This window comes from Scleropages formosus, chromosome 20 (genome assembly GCF_900964775.1).
Source record: "Scleropages formosus chromosome 20, fSclFor1.1, whole genome shotgun sequence".
Lineage (NCBI taxonomy): Eukaryota > Metazoa > Chordata > Actinopteri > Osteoglossiformes > Osteoglossidae > Scleropages > Scleropages formosus.
The window spans coordinates 21,921,610-21,936,985 of NC_041825.1; the positions used below are offsets into that span (position 1 = coordinate 21,921,610).

The following is a 15,376-nucleotide window of genomic DNA, read 5'->3' on the forward strand; positions in this document are numbered from 1 at the left end:
AGAACGAGACAATCGATCAATAAATCAATTTATTGTTTAATTTATTGCTCAGTGTAATCTACACAGGTGTCCCGTATATGAAAAAGTTTTAAAAAGCATAAAAAATCACTTATTCCAAATCAATCAATTAATAAATAAATGTTATATGCGCTAAGATACCAGGGAAAACCATGGTTCTCACACCGTGTGGGTTGTTTTATTTGCTTTTTTAAATTAGTTTATAAACATCACAGGGTCACAACAGCAGACAAACAGAGTACAATGAGAAAATGCAGATATGTCCACATACACAGAACGAGGGTTCTGGGTGAAAAAGTTACAATGAATCACAGATATGATCATACAACATTTTCTAATAACTTCCAGAAGTGTTTCCAGATCTTGCAGAATTCATTAGAATTGCCATGCACATGAAATGTCAAAATTCTTCCAACTTGAAAAATTAACACTTCAGCAATCCACATGTTTACAGGGGGAACTTCTGATGTAGACCACAACATTAAAATACATTCTTTTGCCAAATATGTAAGGATAGTCTACATACCACAGAACCAGCAAGAAAGGAGTTTGGGTTGCAAGGACTTTATTCTTATATGCTTTTCTTTATCAAATAGGACAAAGAAAGGTTTTGTATTACAAAATTTACACTTGTGTATTTAATATAAACAATAAGGCTGATAATATAGTACATATCTGGTACATATCTGTCATGGTTATAAAATTCAAATGATATCTGTTTAAAAATAAGGGAAAATCAGAATCACACGTCTGCAACTATGTCTCGTTTTCTGTTAATGTAACGAACACATTGTATTTTCTATGAGATGTACGTCGCTTTGGAGAAAAACGTCTGCTAAATGACTACATGTAAATAGGTAATATAAAGGTTTTTACTGAAGTGAGAGGACAAAAGCGTAATTTATCCGTGTGGCCAAAGTAAACAAGTAGCTGTTTCTGGGGAGACTTTTACAGAGTGAGCACTCCACTATTTTTTTTTAAAAAATTTTATTAAACTTTTCAAACACTCACATTACAATGACATTAATCTACAACAATCAATCATCCCAGGGGGAAACAAACAAACAAACAAGCAAAATTAATTGATTAATACACAAAAAATGACAAAACACTCTAATAACCAGAGACATCAACAATTAAAAATATCACAATAACGTCTTAATGGCCCCTCTTAGTATTACACTTAACGACAGTGTTTATGTATTGATTAAATTCTTTAAGAAAAACAGAAATATAGGTTTTTTATTAGCAAATTTGGACCTGTGTATATGTTTGGCTGAAATGATTAATAAATTAATGGTATATGCCTGCTTCTCTACACAAATCGTTGCGCGGTTTATCAAGACTAAATTTAGAGACGTCTCTCCGCTATTGGACTCCTGGCAACGTAGCGGCGTGACGTGGCGGCGCGGCGTGGCGTGGCGTGGCGTAGGGCGAGCTCTGTGACGTCAGAGGCACGCAGCGTTCCCGAGGTGCTTTGCTACTTCCGGTTTCCCTGAAGGCGGCGCAGACCGATTGCGGGACGCGCTCGGAAGATGGCCGCGGCGATGGAGGAGGAGTTCGAAGATGCGCCTGACGTGGAGCCGCTAGAGCCGACATTAAAGAATATAATCGAACAGAAATCCCTCAAATGGATATTCGTAGGCGGGAAAGGCGGCGTTGGCAAAACAACGTGCAGGTAATGTGTGGAAACGAAACAAACCAACGTGCTATGTGTGCGCGCGCCCCGTCATGTTCAGCCACCCGGCCGGCCGGCGTTCGTTACTACACGTATTTATTACGTCGTTATGCTGAGGAGGTGTGGAGTTCGTCCCAGTTCTCCAGCTACACACCAAAACCCGTGCTCCAGCATGGTATTTACGGCGTCACTGATAGAACCAACCAGTTGAGAGTTGAGTTTTTACTCGGGTTACGCGTGAGAGAGAACTACATTATCATGTACATGCTGCTGCTTCTGTGTTTCTTGAGAGCGTCGGAATTTCTACAACGAGTGTCCTCTGAGTCTGACTGACGGATGAACTCATAGCTCTCCTGTGTGTGTGTGTAGCTGCAGCCTGGCAGTGCAGCTGGCCGCAGTGCGGGAGAGTGTTCTCATCATCTCCACAGACCCCGCGCACAACATCTCCGATGCCTTTGACCAGAAGTTCTCCAAAGTGCCAACTAAAGTCAAAGGATACGACAATCTCTTTGCCATGGTCAGTGAACCGTCTTCTGCCTGTGTGTGTGTGTGTGTGTGTGTGTGTGTGAGAGAGAGAGAGAGAGAATCGTTTCAAAATACCACTTACAGTGTAAATCCAAGGTGTGCAGACAAGATGCTGTTAGAAGGAAGGAACGTTTTTAGGCTTCAAAGGAACTGATGATGTTCACGCTGCTTATTCGTTTAAATCCAAGTTAAAATAAGTTAAATCATCATAAAATTTTTGGCAGAGCCTAACGTAAAAAAACATGTGTGGTACTGATTTATATTTTATTGATTTATGATTAAGACTTAGTCGTGTTGATCAGCTGTATAACTACAAGACTGGGATATTCAAGTACTGAAACTTCAATATAATTTTGCATAACTTTAATGTATTAATAGCTCAAGAATAACTGGCAGCCTGAAATTTATTAAATGTGGGCTGTATTAAAGCTTTATATTGCTAAAAATGAAAATGTCTGTACAAACTCCTATTCAGCCGCACTTGTTGACTGCTTCATGTGACGTGCAGGGTTCCTAATCTTGTCACCTCGTTCAGCTTTGTTTATCATCTCCATTGTGGTCTCCATGGTAACAGGGTGCCTCTTCTCACTGGCGCTGCCTTAGAATCATTAACATTGAAAAACCTCAGAATGTAAAAGTTCCGTTCTATTTGGGCGCTTTACTGCCACCCATTGGCTGAATGTGGAAATGCAGGTCGCCTTGAATCCATAGTAGAAACATTAAGAACATTGTAGAAAGTAGATTAACAAGTGATACAGCATGAACTGAATAACCTTGAATCAGTTTGTAACTTATCAGTTCATAATACTAGGGCCCTCTGTATCTAAGGGGGAATCAAAATGAATATTTAATGGCTCCACAGTGGCTGCTTCCAATTTTTTGCACGTATTAATATATTTACATTTTTTTATTTAGCAGATGCTTTTCTCCAAAGCGACTTCCAATGAACATTTAGTTGTAAATGTTGAATATTACCCCATTTAAGTAGACTTAAAGCACCTGTTTTGTAATGACTTATTTTAAACTGTTTGTTTGCATGTGCGCATCTGCCTGCGTGTGCAGGAGATTGATCCTAGCTTGGGTGTCGCAGAACTTCCGGATGAGTTTTTTGAAGAAGACAACATGCTGAGCATGGGCAAGAAGATGATGCAGGAGGCCATGAGCGCTTTCCCCGGCATTGACGAGGCCATGAGCTATGCTGAGGTCATGAGGTCAGATAGCTGGGCACCATTAATCATTTACATTTATTCGTTGTTGTTCTACTGCACCTGCTATTTATCTGTATTTCCAAACATAGCTGTTTTTTTAAAAAGACACAGCAAAAAGCACCCTGCTTCACCTATTTCAGTTGGTAATAAGCTTCAAGTTGTATTCATATTTTGGTGGGAGGCTTTAAGATTATATGAAGCATGCATTTTCCAAGTTCTGTCCATAGTAATGATAATATATTTGAAAGAAATATTACAGGAAATGCTGCTGGACAGGGCTTAATACTGGCTGTAGAGGTGCACTTTGACAAAAGAATGTGATATTTTCTTGGTGATACTTTATGATCCAGAGTCTGCATCATTTTTCTCCTCTTGGCAGGTTAGTCAAAGGTATGAACTTCTCAGTGGTGGTGTTTGACACCGCTCCTACTGGACACACCCTACGTTTGCTCAATTTCCCCACCATTGTGGAGCGTGGACTTGGCAGGCTGATGCAGATAAAGAACCAGATCAGCCCCTTCATCTCTCAGGCAAGTAACACGTGGACACAGCGTGTACAGTGACTTTTACGCACCAGTCTTTATCAGCTATTATCGCCCATTTACTTCATTGTGCTGCTCTGTCACAGAATAGTGATTGTGCTTCCCCCCCCTCCCCCCCTTTACTTATTTATGCTGTAGATGTGCAACATGTTGGGACTGGGAGACATGAATGCAGACCAGCTGGCCTCTAAGCTGGAGGAGACTTTACCGGTCATCCGCTCTGTTAGTGAGCAGTTCAAAGACCCGGTGAGTCAACTGGGAGCACGGGTTCCAAGGCGGCATGCTACTTAGTGTGTAATGCATAACTCGTGTTTCTCTGTGCTGTCCAGTTTACTAATAAAGCACAGGTAGTTCAAGCAGGGCGACTCGCAATAGAGAAAATCAAAGACGTTGCACCCTGATTGTTTCAAATGTATCTGGTTTTGACACACTTGCAGTAAAGCTTTACCAGAATCGACCGTCATATTTTAAACTCCTTCTTTCCTTCCTCAGGAGCAGACGACATTCATCTGCGTGTGCATCGCCGAGTTCCTCTCGCTGTATGAGACCGAAAGGCTGATTCAGGAGCTGGCAAAGTGCCGTATAGACACGCACAACATCGTCGTCAATCAGCTCGTCTTCCCGGATTCGGAGCGGCCCTGCAAGATGTGTGAAGCTCGCCACAAGATTCAGTCCAAGTACCTGGATCAGGTGAGCCCTGCCTGACGAGTCTCTTGTGTAAAACAATGGCCTTCCTTACTCTGGAATGCTCTCCTAGGAGCTGCATGTTCCACTAACCTTTTCGGACAATGGAATCTATTACTTCTCATGAGAACGAAGCATTCTCGAGCAGTGTCAAAAGTCTCATTGTTCTCTTCAGGTGCATGTGCAGAACACTTGTTGAGCTTCCTTAACACTTTTCTCTCATTGCGCCATTCTTATGTCACAGATGGAGGACTTGTATGAGGATTTTCACATCATCAAGTTGCCCCTGCTTCCCCATGAAGTACGTGGTGCCGATAAGGTCAACACGTTCTCCAAGCAGCTCCTGGAACCCTACACCCCCCCCAGCAAGTGACCGTCCCCTGGATCAGAACCCACCACAGGACATCAGTGCATCACTAAACCCATAAAACCAACCACAGGCAGGTTCCATCAAGGAGAGAAGCATTTTGGATGTCGCCTGTAACAAGGGTCTTTCTCTCACATACCTTTTCTGATCTTTTTACTCAGTATCTGTTTCTTGGATAAATGAAATACTAATGTTGAGGTGTCTCCCTGAGAATGTCCCCCCCCTTATTTTGAGCAAATCACTCTAAATTACATGGTGAAAGGCACCTTTTGGGTTCCACTACGAGTTATTTTAGTTTCTTGTATTTATTTGAATCCTGTTATTACAAAGATTTATGTATGAACAATACAAAGCTGGCATCACTAACAGTGGAGTTATGAGGTGAGTGTTTCATTGTGGAGGTCTTCTCTAATTTTGGAAACTTGGTGGTGGACTATACAGGCAATCCCCGAGTTACAAACGTCCGACTTGCGTACAACCTGTACTTACAACCCCCCCCACTTACTGATGGGAAGTTGTCGTCGCCCTTAAGTCACACTCAGATGAAAACTTCATAATTAAGCATATTTAGGTTTGTAATAAAATGGGCCTTACTTTGCAAAGTGCATCAAAACATTGCATGTGTGAGCCTAAGGTAGGACAGACTTCTTTTCCTGGTGTGTCTCACTGTATTTGGCTTTATTTTTCTGTTTTTACCCTCCTAGCCATGGCACTAAAGGGGAAGGTGAAACATTGAAAATTAAGGTGGGGTTGCGCACACATGCTGTACCTCCGTCGCAGAGAGCACTGGGCTAAAAAGACAGTTCTTCCCAGTTGAAATCTCACTCCATCCCTGACCACAAGAACAGATCTAGTCTGTTGGTTCTAAATAAATGATCCTGCACTTGACTCCAGCATGACAGTAATAACTTGTCTATTATACTATGGTTACATCTGTTACATTAAATGTTTTAGTATAGCAAGGTATGCTATATACTAAGACAAAGGGTTGACACAGTGAGGGAATGTAATTCGGGGACTGCCTGTACCTTCAAAATTTTTCCTATGTTTCTTTTTAAAATTGTTTACCTCTTGGAGGAGCCCGTTTTGCTGCGGTGTAATCTAGCAGTTCTCATGACACAGAACAGCACATTTGCATCCTGTTCCACCTGAGTACACTAGTTTTTCAGCTGCCAAGTGACCGCTCACTGCCACCCAACTCCTCCAATGAGCTTCTGCACGGTCCAGCTGGAGAAAAAACCTGGATCTCTTTTTCTGTCTTTCTACTGAAGTGGTTGTATGGTAGAAAACCAGACATGTTACATCAATATTAAAAAAGAACTGAAGTGTAACAGGGACCCTCTGATACCAAGATGTCCTGCTTTCTTACTTCCATAAGTCTACAGTCATTACTCCACACAATGAACATGGTCCTGAGGGGCTGGAGGTACAGCTAGGCAGCCCAACGCAGCAGGCAGTTTCTAGGAGACCTGCGGATTTACAGTGACAAGTCCTGAATTAGCGGCAGCCTTTCATCCCGTTAACAAGTGAAGCAAACAGGCGTTCCCACTGAGCAGCTATGGGGAATTACCGTGAAGAGGCAAGTAAGACTTAGAGCAAATGGCAACGTCTTTACAGGTGGTTTTACGGCAGTCAATCAAACAGTTTTCAGGAAAAAGCTGAGGTGTATAATTTCACCTGTGGACTGCAGTTCCAAACACATCCCAGGCCTTGCACACATTCGCTGCCTTAAGCCTGTCCGTCACTTGTTGTTAAGCGATCCGAGTGGCCCGGGTCCGAAGCAGGGTTAGCAGCAGGAGCCAGCACTAATGAGCACTAAAGTCCTCCCTTTTGGGTCACATCCTGGGGCGTTTGGGCACTGGACTCACATTTGCTTAAATTCGGGAATTACCTAATCTGCGTACAATGTTACAGTCCTCATTTGTAAGGCACTTGCATTCACTCGTTTTACTCCTACCATAGTAACTACTGTCCCACAACAAGTCTCTGTTCACTATTTTTATGGCACACTTCTCAATAAAAACAGGTTTTCTTGATGCGCTAGTGTACATTTCAGCATCAGTTTGGTCTTTAAAAAAATACAACTGGGATATTGCCACATCTTTATGCATAATTATTGCATTTTAATTGTAGAATTACAATAATGAACAGTGTGCAAATTCTGTAGTATATACGCTGTCACAAGACCTACATCATTTTGATGAAAACGTTCTTTAAGATACCACATCATAAAGCATACATGAAAAGCAATAAAGAGCTACGAAGGAGGCTAAAAGCCTAAAAACTCCTATTAGCTGCATTTCCTTCCCTTCAATTCAATGTGTTTAACGTGATAAATTCTGTACACTCGTACTGCCAAAAAAATGAATATTTTGCATTGAATAATAAAAATACACAGCTGAGAACTAAACAGATAAGCAGTGTAACAAAGTGGTCCCTCAACTAGTAACTAAAACTGTCTTTTCTACTAATGAACAAGGCACAAGGTCAGTGATTCAGATATGCCTCTCAAGCTCGCTCGCTCGCTCGCTCTCTCTCTCTCTCTCTCTCTCTCTCTCTCTCTCACACACACACACACACACACACTTTATAGTAAGCGCTCAGATGAATCCACACCTACCTAAAAAAACAATTCTTGCATACTGGACACAGGAATCAGAAACCAAGGAAAACGGTCAAGATTAACAAAAGTGGCTAAGAAAATACCACAACATTGCATCTAGTTATTCCAAAGTGAATGAGCTTCCAATTGCAGCAAAATCAGTGCAATTTTTTGGCTGAGATTTTGAGAAGACCGGGATACTGAATTTTAAGGTAAGAATTAAATTATCACCACAGCATTAACATGCTGCTATAAACTGTGTTTAAATAAAGAATATGACACAGCTCCTCTGCCAAGCACGGGACAGACAATTCACATTTTTAGCGAGATATACTGGGTGAAGTGCTGAGGTAAATTGGATATTTAAAACAAAGCGAAAAGAAGTACCTTTTGTTGGTCCAAAGAGATTCCAGGTCGGTATTATTCTTCAGAGAAACCCATGGCAAGTACTGTATGCGAGAGCTGTAAATTTCCAGGAAAATTTTGGAATTTATATATGTATTCACCGGTCCTCAACTTACCAGCACAACTGTGACCAGAAGCCTGTTCTTAACTCAATTTGTTCGTAAACCAAAAGTCACTTCTACTACTACGTCAAATCAATAAGCGCTTAATTCAGATGTTCCTTGATTTATTCACAGGTTAGGCTCTTAAACACCTCGGATAATACAGTAACAAAAATATTGCTCTACTTATTCTATTTTCATCAGCCTCTTTTCCTTTTTGGTTGCTGTGTTTCAGAGCCTATTACATAGGACATGAGACAAGGAACGCAGCAAATCGGACGCCAGTCCGTCATGACTTTTTTATAAACGTGAAACAACATTAAAATTAAGTACATTTCATAATCACTGAAAATAAGAAAATACGTCATCTCCACATCCTGTTACTCAAAGTATGTGCATTTTTTTCTCAGCGTCCGGCCACATGCAGTCTGACGTAAAATCAGTAAAACCACAATAAGAGACGTCCCCCGAATCACTCACTAAGTTCTATAAAGAACACGGTACCCCCTGGGTAGTTGTGGTCCCTCACAGCTCTCGAACTTCATGTTTGGCTTTCGAATCCAGCTCAGGGCGTGCAGAGTTTGCATGTTCTCAGTCCAGACATGCCGGGTAGAAGGCAATGATAAACTATTTCTATACCCCATGTTAACCAAGAAAACCAAGGCAATTCGGCTCGACTGCACTAACCCTCAGCTTCTGTAGAAGTCTCACATACTCCTATAGTGGGATAATGAACATTCTAGTAACTCTAACCTATAGTAGAAGTACAGCGATTTGAAATGACTGGAAATAAAAATTCAGTCTCCACAAACATTGCTCAATACCAGCTGTAAACTATTTACCGTGAAAAGTAGCCATTGATCACCAACATTCAGGAACACCAGACACAAGCTGTAAACACAGATTCACACACTCCCGTTCTGCTTGGTTGTGCTTGCACATCCAACTGGTTGTTGGCCCTAAAACACATGTGTTCACGCCACAATAAATATTTGGAAAAACACAAGTGAATAAAATAAAAAAAAAATTAAGCGCATACATAGTTCAGGAAGTAATAATACAATTCTATAAAATAGCTCTGAAAAAGCATAACCATAAAATTCCTTACAATAGCAATCACTGCAAATCCTTCTCTGTGAGAAATTAACTCGCAATGAATGTCACGATAGAAAAGGAACAGTCCTAAGGCTGTGAACATACCGGGTTTTACACTCGGAATCACGAATGAGATATTTTGGTGCCGTTTGGTATGCAGTCAGAGGTCAGTAGTCCACAACCCTACACACTCCTCACCAGAGTCAATCACCACTACTGAAGTAATATTTCATCCTCAGCAATTCCAGCGTCTGAAGAAGCAGCAGCAACACACCTAAAAACCCTAAAATCATCTTTTATAAACGCGTGCTTACACCTCTAAAGGGTTTAGGGTTTGGAAGCTGTTTGATATACTGTACGGTGTCTTAGTGCAGCGAACCCACAGGCACTGAAGCTCTCTGACCCCCAACCTCTTGGACCCTTGGCCCCGTTGCCCAAGTGACCGCCTCACTCTCAGCCCCCGTGACCCTCGGCCCAGTCATGACGGTCACTTACACGGCGCGGGTGGCGAACGCGCGCTTCTGCGGCTTCTCCAAGCTGCTGCTTGCCTGGAGGGGCAGCATCTACAAGCTGTTGTACAAGGAGGTCCTCGCCTTTTTCGCCATGTATTCCGCCATCAGCATCACATACAGGTGAGCCGCCCATCGGGACATCCAACTTTCTCGTAAAAATGCTCTTCCAGATATAACGACCACCGAACCGGTGCTAGTAATACATACATAACGCAAAAAAACATCTTGCATGTTGACAACACATATCAAACTTTCACTAATGACGTTTTCATCCTAAAAGCTCTTCTGTTCATTATATACCTCATGTACGTGGGGAAAAAAGTTCACGCACGAGCTTACTTAAAATGACACCGTATTTACACGATTACCGCTTTCGCTCTTCACCTCTACACAGATTCTTCCTCCTGGACCACCAGAAGAGATACTTTGAGAAACTGGCCATCTACTGCAACAACTACGCGAGTCTTATCCCCATGTCCTTTGTGCTGGGTGGGCCACCGAGAACCCGTTCTGTGCTCTTCTGTGCGCGCTCCCCTGCTAGGCCGGGGCACGCCATGCGAAAGGAGCACAAGGCTCCCTTTAGACGGAGTTCCCTAAATACACCTGAGTGACCCCAACAACCTGTGTCCTCGTGCGTCAGGTTTCTACGTGACCCTGGTGGTGAACCGCTGGTGGAATCAGTACACGAGCATCCCGCTGCCGGACCGACTCATGTGCGCGCTGTCGGGAGGGCTGCAGGGCGCCGACGAACGGGGCCGCCTGCTGCGGCGCACCATGATGCGCTACGCCAGTCTCTCGTCACTGCTCATCCTGCGCTCAGTGAGCACCGCCGTCTACAAGCGCTTCCCCACCATGGACCACGTCGTCGAAGCCGGTAACTTGCCTACCTCACGTAGCTCACTGCGACACGCCGCTGACGCCTCAGCGCCCTACAAGGCATCTCGTAGAGGGAACGTGAGGAAAATTGCAAACGATTATTAATGAGTTTATTGCAGAGTTGATATTCAGGGTGACCGTGGACGTCTTGGGCATGGATGAGATCTGAATGACTGCGGCTGTCCATCTGCTGTTGGAGCAGGGAGGGGGAAAAAAAGCAAAAGAAAGATATAAGATTCCCGTCCAACTTTCATTAACTAAATATACCGATTTCTCCTTTCACAGTGAATTTGTTCACTGATAGCGTCAAGTAACGGTAAACTTTTACATTGAGTCAGATTCACCATCTCTGGAGCTACAGTAGGATAAGGCGACTGCTACGTTTACCAGGGATATACGAGTCAGGTCTAGAACGTCTGTGCAAAAATCATTTACAACACACAAATACATTAACGATGGCGAGTTAATAGCACTTTAGGAAAAGCTCCCTTCTGAAAAGATAACGTTGATTTAATTGCTGAAAGCCCAACTATTAAACTCAATTATCCCAACTTTTAGCAGGTAATCTATGTATAACAACCAGGAAAAGTCAGGTTTGACTAGGTGAGTTCCTCACCTTTCCTATCTTGGGTACTTCTGGGACTCTTCTCCATGACGGCAGGTCCGCCACAGGTTAGCGGAGCACCGAGAGCGGTGTGTCCACCCCTTAACGTGGGCAAGCAATGGAGGGGAAGAGGAACTTCGGCAAGGACTGGGAATCTAGCGTCTACAATTTAGCGTCGCTGGTGTTTTCCTGAAACATAATACACGGTGTACACTTTCACAGTGTATTTACAGCCTGATTGTTAACACTCGCACGTCTACAGCTGCTTGTCCCAAACGGAGTCACGGTGAACTGGAGCCTAACCCGGCAACATAGGGTGAAGGGCTGGAGGGGGAGGGGACACACCCAGGACGAGACACCAGTACATTGCAAGGCGCCCCAAGCAGGACTTGGAAAAAAAATCATACTAGACTTGAATGCACACATTATATAATTAATTACCTCATCATACATAGTCTCTTCACCTTACCAACTTGGGGCAGAAAGTCTATAGCAGTTTGATTTTTTTTCCCCCCCATAAATCTCAAGTAACTAAGTCTTTACCACTCAGTCATAGTCAATAAAGGCCTAATAGACATCTTTCAAGTTATCGAAGTTATATGATAATACAGCCTTACAAAGGGGTTTTTCAGGAACGAATTACCTTCGGGGGGGGGTCTGGCATTTGTTTCGCAATTCAGAAGATGTTGAGAAACAGGACTAAAAGTACACATCTGTGTGAAGCGTGCTCTCTGACCTTGTCCATCACACGCAGGGTTCATGACCAGGGAGGAACGGAAGAAGTTTGAGGGTCTCCAGTCACCTTACAACAAATACTGGATTCCGTGCGTGTGGTTCACGAACCTGGCGGCCATGGCGCGCCTCGAGGGTCGGATCAAGGACGACAGCACTCTCAAATTGCTGCTCGAGGTACGAGCGCCGGGAGGAGACGGCCTGAAGAACACCATACTGCTGGGACTACAAGCGAAAAGCCAACGTGCCGCTGAACACGGCACACCATAGGTGCTCTTTAGTATCAGTTTAGGCTCTTGTAGCAGCAGGACTTCGGTTCTTTGCCAGGTCACATTCTGTCCATCTCTGCAGGAGCTCAACACTTTCAGGGGGAACTGCAGCTTGCTGTTCCATTACGACATGATCAGCGTGCCTCTGGTCTACACCCAGGTTGGTACCGCGCTCACCTTGACTGCTGTGTATGAGACCAGGTGGAGGTGTGACGATCTTGTGCTTCGATCCTGGAAGACGAGAGCCTTTTGTGTGTGTGTGTGTAAGAGATACTCCAACTCCCGAACAAAGAGCTGGAGATCCAGTGGAGTTGAAATTGTAATCCTACACGGGACACCAAGTTCCCTTTCCAGTGCAAAATGACATGGCTTCAGTTACAAAATACCTTCGTAGAACTTCAGACTGATAATTCTGATAAAGACTTGTTTCATGCCGAAAACGATAAATAAAACCTAATGTGGGTGAACATGGACTCATAGCGTGTTTGGCGAACACTCACTCATCTCTTGGTCCACCATTCTCCAGGTCGTGACCCTCGCGGTGTACGGGTTTTTCCTAGCGTGTCTCATCGGCCGACAATTTCTGGACCCCGCTCAAGGGTACCCAGGTCACGATCTTGACCTCTATGTTCCCATTTTCACCCTGCTGCAGTTCTTTTTCTATGCTGGGTGGCTGAAGGTAGGAGCCACTTCCTCTTTAACTTAGAATGCGACCCACACAAGTCAAACGTCGCTTCCCTGTCAAAAAATACGGCTCCCGCTGTCTTCTAGGTAGCGGAACAGCTCATTAACCCCTTTGGTGAGGACGACGATGACTTTGAGACCAACTGGTTGATCGATCGAAACTTTCAGGTGCCTGTGCATTTCTTAAGTAGTTGGCATCATCACTGAAATTATGAAGAGTACAAGTAAACCAACAGCTTTATGCTCAGTATTCATGTGTTGTCCTCCAATTTCTGGAAGCAAACAGTCAAAATGATGCCTGTCCTCAGGTGTCCATGATGGCTGTGGATGAGATGTACGGAGATCTGCCCATTCTGGAACGTGATCGCTATTGGAATGATTCGAACCCACGCCCACCCTACACTGCTGCCACGCTCTTCGTCCTCCGCAAGCCCTCTTTCCAGGGCTCCACCTTTGACATGGCGTAAGTTTCTATGAACCTCAGCCAACTCATTTATCTTAGCCACTCAGCTCTAGGGATCAAGTCCAACCCTTTACTAGCAAGAAAAACCTGCATACAAATAAGTTTTTCAGTTCTGTTAAGTGACTAAAAAATATGAGTCTATATGGAAGACAGGCTGACACTTGGAGTATGTTCACACTAACACCCCATCGCCGTTCAGGATCCCCAAAGAGGAAATGCACTTCCAACCACTGGAAGACATTGCAGAAAATCTTGAGGAATCTCAGAGCAGAAACCCCAACCTGGCCCTGCTGAACCACCTGCTGAGCGCCACACCCTCTCCTTCTGGCTTCATGGGCGGCGCCCTCCGTCGTGCCTCTATGCAACTGCAGAGGCTGACTCGCTCCCCTAGTCCAAACCTCTCCCTCTCCACCACTGAGGAGGAAGGCAGTGATCCCGGCATCACTCTGCACTCCAGCCTGGGTCAGGACACACAAAGTACCGTCTGTAGCTGTGGGGGAGCTGCCGAGGAACGTAGGGCAACAGGGGTCGACGAGGGCCAAGTCAAGGGAGAACAGAGCAAACGGGAGGATGAGGAAAACTGGCAAAAGATGGAAAAAGGGAGTCAGACAAAGACCGCAACATCTGAAAAAAGCTCTGCTAATACAGCACCACCTCTGGTCCTGCTCTCTCCACCTCCCACATACATGCCAGAGGCATCCCCTGGATCCCTGGGGCACTTGGTCACACAGCAGGTCTTAAACCTGCCCAGGGGCATCACCTCCAGCCCCATCACACTCAGGATTGAGGAGAGCAGCATAACTCCCCCAGTGAGTGCAGGCTGCTCCATTCAGGACTTCTTCACTTTTCAACCTATTCCTGAGCAGAACAAGGTCCAGTGCAGACTTTCTAAAGAGACCAAGGAGAACAGATCAGGGCAGCCACTTCTTACAGTTCCAGGTATCGCTGGCCCACGTTCCCAGGAAAAGGTGGCATCTCCCCAAATGCATGACTAGTCTTCAGCCAACCATAGCGATTATGCAGTGTTAATCTGAGAACCTGCAATAAAGGTTTCTGGATACATTTCCAAGCTCCCACCCTCAAGTGTGGAATTATTTGAAAGCACACAATGTCCTCTATAAGACAGACACATTAAGGCTTAGCATAACAGCATATACAGTTTGGGAGACATACTGATGTCCTATGGAAGTTTGTTTCGTGTCCAAACAAGTGTTCAAGGGCTAAATAAGTTCTTGTTATGGCTAATATTCATTTGACTGACGAGCTGATGGAGCTCAGGTTAATTCAGCCCTGAGAAGGAGACGGTCAATAGCTGAAAAACACTGGAGGAGAACACACCCATTTGAAATCTGCCACCAGCCTGAGAAACAGGCACCACTGAAGAGTCGAAATATGGAAGATACAGTGGAACAAATCCAGTCAGTGAAAACCTTCCCCAACTTAGGATAAGATCACAAGTCCACAAATAGTAGAAAGATGTCTTCATCAATAGCCAGTCATATTTTTTAATTCAGGAGTCTTGAACCATTCCTGTGATGCAAGACCTAGGATAAGGTTCAAGCTATATTCTGAGTGTCTGCAAATCACTATTTCTGATGTATTCTTCTAAGTACTATTTTTGTAAATATGCACTGTACCAAATCTTTCTAAAATAAAACCAGTTTTAAACACCTTCAGTTTAATAAAGCAAAGTTGTACACACAAGAGAAGGACAAATGTAATGCACTGTCGTACCTAAAGTGTTTTATTTGTAGTGCAAAAGACTAAAGAAAAACAGTTTGTTGAGCTACATTCCCAAAAAGGAAATTTAAAAAGAAAATCAAAACTGGTACACTGTGCCCTTGCTGCATGAAAGTAGCCCACACCAGAGGACAGTCAGTGTGAGGGCGGCAGCCACCAGTTAGCGAGCACATGTTCTTTCTCCCAAAGATGTCTGTCTGAACAGCTTCGGTATGGTAAACACAACATGCTCATCCTTCAGAGCCACGCTGTGTTAGCAGGGTGTACACAA

General features: G+C 44.0%; 2 protein-coding genes across 2 annotated transcripts; both read left to right on the plus strand.

The window, feature by feature from the left end:
- Positions 1-1,511: 1,511 nt before the first annotated feature.
- Positions 1,512-7,036, plus strand: get3 (guided entry of tail-anchored proteins factor 3, ATPase). The gene is made up of 7 exons (XM_018762090.1): positions 1,512-1,696; positions 2,066-2,213; positions 3,284-3,432; positions 3,809-3,959; positions 4,110-4,217; positions 4,464-4,661; positions 4,900-7,036. Exons 1-7 carry the CDS (start codon positions 1,554-1,556, stop codon positions 5,026-5,028), a joined length of 1,026 nt encoding a protein of 341 aa, XP_018617606.1. The 5' UTR covers positions 1,512-1,553; the 3' UTR covers positions 5,029-7,036.
- A 1,428-nt stretch (positions 7,037-8,464) lies between these two features.
- On the plus strand, positions 8,465-15,025 carry best2 (bestrophin 2). Its single transcript, XM_018762091.1, has 9 exons — positions 8,465-9,857; positions 10,132-10,226; positions 10,378-10,611; positions 11,972-12,126; positions 12,301-12,378; positions 12,745-12,897; positions 12,990-13,070; positions 13,211-13,365; positions 13,565-15,025. Exons 1-9 carry the CDS (start codon positions 9,706-9,708, stop codon positions 14,358-14,360), a joined length of 1,899 nt encoding a protein of 632 aa, XP_018617607.1. The 5' UTR covers positions 8,465-9,705; the 3' UTR covers positions 14,361-15,025.
- Positions 15,026-15,376: the final 351 nt, after the last annotated feature.